The sequence below is a fragment of the Apis dorsata genome, unplaced genomic scaffold (assembly GCF_000469605.1).
Source record: "Apis dorsata unplaced genomic scaffold, Apis dorsata 1.3 scaffold_121, whole genome shotgun sequence".
NCBI lineage: Eukaryota > Metazoa > Arthropoda > Insecta > Hymenoptera > Apidae > Apis > Apis dorsata.
The window spans coordinates 83,731-91,680 of record NW_006263415.1 but is presented as its reverse complement, the minus strand read 5'-3'; the positions used below and the strand labels follow the sequence as shown (position 1 = coordinate 91,680).

At 19.8% G+C, this 7,950-nt stretch overlaps 2 protein-coding genes across 3 annotated transcripts in view; one reads left to right on the top strand and one right to left on the bottom strand.

The window, feature by feature from the left end:
• Nucleotides 1–236: 236 nt before the first annotated feature.
• On the top strand, nt 237–1,062 carry LOC102680470 (transmembrane protein 234 homolog). Its single transcript, XM_006612753.2, is given in 5 exon segments — nt 237–252; nt 370–413; nt 415–522; nt 603–762; nt 835–1,062. Coding segments are annotated over 5 exon segments (411 nt in total). The 3' UTR covers nt 918–1,062.
• A 1,980-nt stretch (nt 1,063–3,042) lies between these two features.
• LOC102680246 overlaps nt 3,043–7,950 on the bottom strand; it is a 20,782-nt gene continuing 15,874 nt past the window's right edge. The window contains exons 3-6 of one of the 2 annotated variants that reach the window (XM_006612752.2): nt 7,514–7,671; nt 6,449–6,606; nt 4,291–4,566; nt 3,043–3,465 (exon numbers count right to left, since the gene is read on the bottom strand). In XM_006612752.2, the coding sequence (XP_006612815.1) occupies nt 3,278–3,465; nt 4,291–4,566; nt 6,449–6,606; nt 7,514–7,671 (780 nt within the window). In that variant the 3' untranslated portion in view covers nt 3,043–3,277. Of the gene's footprint in view, nt 3,466–4,290; nt 4,567–6,448; nt 6,658–7,513; nt 7,672–7,950 lie in introns of both variants that reach the window. The other variant, XM_006612751.2, reaches the window with a different exon arrangement.

Below are 7,950 nucleotides of genomic sequence, written 5' to 3'. Positions count from 1 at the left end.
ATATTTTTCACATAGAAAATTATAATAAACTTCAAAATTTTTATTTAATTCTTTTATTTATATTAAATTTTAATAATGTGGTTTTATATTAGATTTTGTATAAATTGTAATTTTGTTTGTTTTACTTTTTTTATAATTTCTCCATAATTTATTATTTCCTTTTAGAGTTAAATAAAAATATTAAATATTTAATAACTTTTTAAATATATTTAGCATCAAAGTAAAATTTAACCAAAATGTTAATATCTTTAAGTAAAAAATTAAAATTAAATTAATTTTATTTATAAATTATTTATAAATTCTTTATAAATTAAGGATATAGAAGGATAATTAAATTTATTTTTCTAAAAATTTATTTTTATTTTACAGATTCCATCATATTTCTTATTGTGCCATTTATATGGGGTATAATATACAAACCCATTTATTAAGAAAGGAGCTAAAGGTTTAGAAAATGTGAAATCATCTTCTAAATTTGGTCAATTTTTTGAAGAATTTGCTTTTCTTATTACAAATTTAAAGGTTTGTTAATATAATAGTGATTTTTGTTATATTTTAAGTATATAAATTACTTTGATCTTATTAATTATTTTTATTATTAGTATTTGGTACCATTTATTATTAACCAAAGTGGTTCTATATTATATTTTTTAACTTTGAGTAAAACAGATATATCATTGGCAATTCCAGTCACTAATTCACTTACTTTTATGGTAACTGCAATAACTGGTTTAATTTTGGGCGAAGAAAAAATACATAAAAGTTAGTATGTAATTTGATATGCTATTTGTAATTTATATTAGTATTCATATAAAATTTTATTTTAATTTTCAGATACATACATTGGAATGATATTAATTTTGATTGGAACAATCCTTTGCTGTTGGGATAAAATATATAATATTGAACAATTCTAATTTTATTTAGCATTTCATTTTAGAATATCATAATGTAGTAGGAAATAAAAATTTTCATATATTTTACGAAGAACTTTATTTAATTCAAAAATTATAATTTTAATAAATATTCGTGAATATATAGGTTATAAATTATGGAGCAATTTTTTTTTAATGGAATATCATTTGAAGGAAATGAAATTAATACTTAAGTTTTTTCATTTTTTTCATTTTTTAAAGAACTATGCAATGGTATAAAGTAGAATAAAATTTTAAATTACAAAATATTCAGAATTTAATGTCTCTATTCCTATTTTAAAACAATTTCAAAATAAAATTTTATTTAAAATATGAAACAATAAAATTTTGAAAATTAATTTCCTTTTAAGGAGATTAAGAAAATAATTGTTTCATATAAAATTGTCTTTTATATATATATAAACTTTCATTAAAATTTATACAAAACTTTTGAATAAAAATTTCTTTATAAAATAGTGTATGAAAACTTTTGTTCCTCATTGTAATAATTAAAATTTTTTGAGGAATTTTTCATTTTGAAATTCAAGAGTATATAAATTAAAATTTATATTATACATATATATATAATAATTTAATTATAATACTGAAATGAATATATATATATATTAGTAAATTATAATTACTTAAATGAAAAATAATAATAATTTTTTAATTATTAATTATTTAGCAGATTATAATTATCAAATATATATTTATAAGTAATATTTTTTGAGTAGTAAAAATATTTGGTATTATATTTATTTATTTAGAACTAATAATTGTGTTACAAAATATAATTCATTCTGAGATTTCATTTCTTCGGCATTTAACTTTTTTTTTCATATATTTATGGAAGACTAAACAATTATATTAATAAATAATATATATAAAATTATGAAATGATATGAAACAATACACTGTCAACATATGTGATATTTATATATGAATTATATTTTCTCATATATACAAAAAAAAACAAACAGCATCAATAAGAATTAAAAATTTGGAAAAATTATCAAATATATATCATTAATATATATAATAAGATATATAAAATAATTGCCTAACAAAATAAAACAAATAAAATTTTATAATTTTTTTTGAATTTTTTACAATGTTGACAATAGATATTTAAAATTAATTGAAGAAATTACATAGTTTAATAATTGATAGTCAATGAAAAATATTAAGTGGAAACATAATAAAGCAAATATAAAAAAATATAGTTAGAAATAATGATTATTATTACAAATATTTACAATTAACATAAGATTGATTAACTTATGCACAATTTATATTATTAATTATAATATTTATAAACATTTAGAAATTATACATGTAATTAATATAAGTATTCTTGTACAACATAATCATAATGATTGTTGTAATATTAACAAATTTTTTTTTATATATTGTTATTCCATTGTCTTATAAAATTATTTATATAATATACTTTGCATGTTAAAAATTTTGATTTCATTCGAAATAATGTATACACATGCTTAAAAAAACGGAAATGGCACTCTGATTCACGGTGAAATTAATTTCTTCCGTTTTTAGAAACCACACACTTTATATTCATAATTTATTATGAATATATTTATAATATGTCTTTATTATGTAGAAAAGTTGTAAATTAAATTAATTATTTATTATATAATATGTTTTTATTAAATGTTTTTTGTTAGAAAAAGAAATAACATAATATTTTTTTCACATGCATTCTCATCTTACACAATAAATTTAATTTGTTAAATTTGGTAGAGAGAAGGCTCCATTGTAGAAGAAAACTAGGTCTTCAAAAATGAAATAAAAATATTTTATGTTTATATCTTTTAGTTGTTGTTTTTCACTAACCTTCTTCTTAAAATTACCATTTTAAATTCATTTATTTCTCATATATTAAAAGAATAGTTTAGTAATCAATAAAACAACTAAAAGATAATATTTTTAATAATGTATGTCATATATATTTAAATAATTTCGCATTTTATTTAAATTCGCATTTGGCTTCATAATTCGTTTATAAAAAATACAATTTGTAATAAACACAATGCGATTCATGATTTAATATTATAATTAAATTTATATTATTAATTGTTTATAATAATTATATATTAAAATAATAAAAAATTGTAAATATCTTTTTTCAGTTAATAAGAATTATTTATTTATAAAAAGATTTTCATGCACTGAGATGATTTCATTAGAAAATCACATTAGAAAAAAGAGTAAATAAAATAATAACTTGTTCAATTATATTCTCCATGATTTGATAATAAATTGATCATATTATTGTTAATCCCTTATGATTAAAAATTACTTATAAAATTCAAGACTAGCATTGATCAATGGCCTTCCCTTCAAGTTCGGAATTTTTTGCTTTTCAACTTGAACCAGCCAGCACTCTTATTCGGGTCACGTGGAACCGATGTAGATCTATTCAGTTCTGGTTTTGAGTTCCGTGATTTGATGGCCAACGATTCCGTGGAAACAGTTCTATCCACTTTTTGCTTGTCTTTTGATTTTAGAGTACTACGATTGATCGTACCTGTAATAAAATATTAGATATTAATTCATTATTATAATTTTTCATTAGAAGATAAAATAAATAAAAAAATCTGTTTAATTCGTAAACTATCAAGATGTTTAGAAAATATATCATAACTTCAAAAATATTGATACATTTTTTAAAACATAATAACTTTTTTAAAATTAAAATAAATGATTTAAATTATTTGAAAAATAATTTTAAAAATATTTTTAAAAATACTTATTACATAACATGTTAAATAATTTTGGAAAAATTGCAATCGGATTATAAAGAAAATTGTAAAGTTTTTTTTTTCAATTTTCTATTTGAATATGTAATGAAAATTTATTTATTTATTAAATTAATAATTTAATTTTATATTAGATGTAATAAAATCAAAATAAAATCATTTTATGTAAAATTCATCTAATGCAAAATTAATTTATTTAATTAAATTAAAATAATTAAAAAATAAATTTCAACGAGCATTTTTACATATTAATTTTTATGTTTATTTTGTTTATTTCTCTAAAATTATTATCCTTTAATTTTTTTATTATTTCAATTGTATTTTATTTTATTTCAATTGTATATAGAGATTTTATAAAAATGTCTTTCACAAATAAAATGTATTTGTATTTTCTATTTCTTTATATTTTTTATAAAAATTTATTAAAAAAAAGAAATTTGTTTTTATTTTAATAAAAATTATTTTATATTTATTAAAATTATACATTAATATATGAATATTAAAAATAATTTATATTTTAATTTTCTAGTTTTTCTAATTTTTTGTAACTTTTTATCCATATTTCATATTATATTTATATGCTTAATTTTTACCAATTTTTGAGAGATTATCTTTGCTTCGTCGTATATCTTTTCCCCGACGATTTAATGTTTCACGACTTTTTTGTCTACGTCTCATTGTCATTAACGATTTTGGATGCAATTGTTGATCATAATTTATTTCGAAAGATTCTCTATAATGTCTAGGTTTCCAAGGTGCAAGAACGCTGACACTTCTTGATACTGTTCTCGTGTGCGATTGAAGTGGTCGATTTAATTCTTCTCTGCTTGCTGCTCTACGTCTCTCATTAGGACCAGGTATTTCACCCACTAAATAAAATATAATTAAGCAATGAATGTATTTATTCAAATAAATAATTAATTAATTAGAATAGTTTTTATATTTAATTAAATAAAATTATTTTTATATTTTTAATAGATAGGATATTAATATATTTTTAATATATAGGATGTTAATATTTATGAGATGTAAATATTTATAATATTTATGAGATATGAATTGTTAAATCTACAAAACATAATAAATAAGTTTTAGGTTTGCACATCAATTTTGTTTTGATCTCTGAAATCTATTTTTCAAATATATTTTAAGATTGTATTAATTTTATGAAAAAATTATTTAAACATTAATGAAGAGATTTTTAAAAATTATTTCAAAAAAATTAATGTTTTTTTAATAAAATATAAAAATGACAATAAATATTGATTATATAAGAAACAAAATATAATAAATAAAAAGAAATTAAACATCTAATTTTTAATTATTTAAAGTTAATTTTTATAACTTTATTATTAACTTTCTTTTTATACAATTTTTCCTATAAAAGTTATTTGATATGAAATGATTGATCACGTAATATTTAATTTTTCTGTAAATAAACATTTATAAATCATATGAAGATTTTAATTTTAATCTTTAAATGGAATATAATTAATAATGCAATTCATTTTCATTCTAAAATGTATTAAATTTCTTTTTATGTCGAAAAATTATAATTTTAACAAATTTAAGAAATATTATTACAATTAAAAACTAAAAACTAAAATTAAAATTAAAACTAAAATTTATTATTAATGTAATTAATAGCTTATTACATTAATAATACGAAAATAGAGAAAAATAGAAAATAAAACGATATATATTATGCTCTTCTTTTCTTTCATATATCAAATTTATAAATTTCTAAATTTTCTATGTAAATTAATGATTTTTCGATATAATCATTTAATAATTTTTTTATAGGAAATAATAAGCTGATCGGAAGATAACGCACTTTCAATAAGTCTCGATGGTTTCCGAGATGTTGATAGAATATTAATTAATGCATTAAAAAATTATATGATGAAAAAACATAATAAAAAAAAACATATGTTTGTCTATTCCTTATGCATCCATTTAAAGAATAATTATTTAAAAAAAAAAATTTCCTCACTATTTTGATTAATTTTTGAATATATTATATATTATAGAAATATTTTGAATAACTTTTTCATATTATAATTGTCCTTATAATTGACTTTAGTTTTCAAGATACTTGCAAAAACAGATTGTTACTATTGCATAGAATTTCTGCTACATGACTGCGGCAATATGTATAAGTATGCTTTTATTCTTTATTAATGTAAATCAATGGAGACAGATAACTGATAATAATAATAATATAATAATAATATTATAATAATATTAAAATGATAATAATAATAAAGAATGAATGTTAAAAATATATTTTCTTATTGTGATGGATTTGAAACATTTCAATAGTATATTGACTAATAATATCTCAAGTAAATTTAAGCATAATACAATTACTATGTTTATTCAATGATTGTTCAAAATGATTCGATATTCAGATCAAAAATAATTTATCAAAATTATTATCGACCGCCGAGAAAAAATTTATCGTTAAATTTATTTAGCGATATTAGCGAATTTATTTATTTAACTCAATAATTTTGAAGATATAATATTTAATTGAATTCATAAAAAATTATAATAAAATATAAAACCGATTAATCAATTGCTTTGGACAATCGATGCATCAAATATATCATCATGTATATATATTACATATATTACATATATATAGTGTTATATATATTACTACATATATACATAATACATATACATAAATTTATAATTTAATTTATAAATACATTAAATTTATCATAACATGTGAAAGTTGTTAATTACCTGTAGCAGCATGAAGATATACAACAGATCTCTGTGATCTCTGAGAATTCTGACTTTGTTGACTGCTATCTCCTGTTGTACTTTCACCAGAAGACAACGCACTTTCAGTAAGTCTCGATGGTTTCCGAGATGTTGATAGAATACCCAAATTGTAACGGTTGGAATTCATAACATCACGTCCTGAACAGGCATGATCATCTCGTTTGTTTCTATAAAATATAAATTGAAAAAGAATAATTAATATTTTATTACAGTTTTTGTTCAGACATTAAACAAATGATGTGCAGACATGCACAAATGGCTTAGGATAATGCTGCAAGAACAATGCCATTTTTAAGAGAAACATATTATTAACCATTTGTTTTGCATATTTAGAAACAATTCATAGCTGGAGTGTTAACATAATTTTGTTATCTGAGATGACTTTCATAATCATGCCATTCTCAATAGCAATTAGTATCATTCAATCTGACGGAAAATGTTAACACGTGCAGAACAGCTTTTTTGGAAAATAACGAATTTGTAGTGGCATAGTGTTCGGACTCATTTTAGGGAGTTTTCTATGGTCCGGGATGCTGCTCAATCAACGGATTGATTCTCAGCGTTATTGGATACTTCCACTGAAGATCTGCAAGCTCACATAGCGAGGGTTTCAGAGAATACTAATCTGGGAGAGAACTTAAAAGCTTGCGAGAATTTCAAGAAGGGAATTATAAAATCGGAAAAAAGAAGATCTATATCAGAATAAACATCAGAACTACAAGAACATCAGAACTGTAAAAACTATCATAGCAATAAGAATTAGAATTCTTTGATCTTCGAACTTTAGTAACAATGGAACGTTATTGGCATATGTACTTTGCCTTTGATATAGTGAATCGAACTTGATAACAGCGGATTTCGTAATAATTAATTTATTACTCCATAGCTCCAGAAATGGATTAGAGCTAATAGTTTTCTAATTTAAAATTTTTTTTTAAATATTAATTTTCTTAATAATTTCTAAAATCTTTAATTATTACTATTTTGATATTCTCTAAATATAATAGAAAAAAAAATACATACCTGCGATCTCTATTAGATGAAACTGATTCCTGATCGGTGTCCCCAAAGAAACGTAAATTTTTTTGTACAGAAACTCGTTCAGGTACGGACGAGGCTTCTTCATCAGTTCCAGTGGTTAAAATTTCGCTTTCTGGTATTCTAGATTTCTTATCCACTGTCTAAAATAGCAAAATAAGTAATAAAATCTTAAATATATTTTGTTGAAAAAATTGCAAGAAATATATAAAGAATACTTTAATACATAGTTATTAGATATGTAATAAAATTATTAGATATTTATATAAATATTATATATAAATATTATTTATGAATTTGAATTCTAGAAATGAAAAATATGCCATTTGCGCGAAGAATAAAATAACAAAAGAACCAATAGAAAAAGAAAAGATATATATTATATTTATAAATTAATACTTAGATCTATAAAGATATAATTA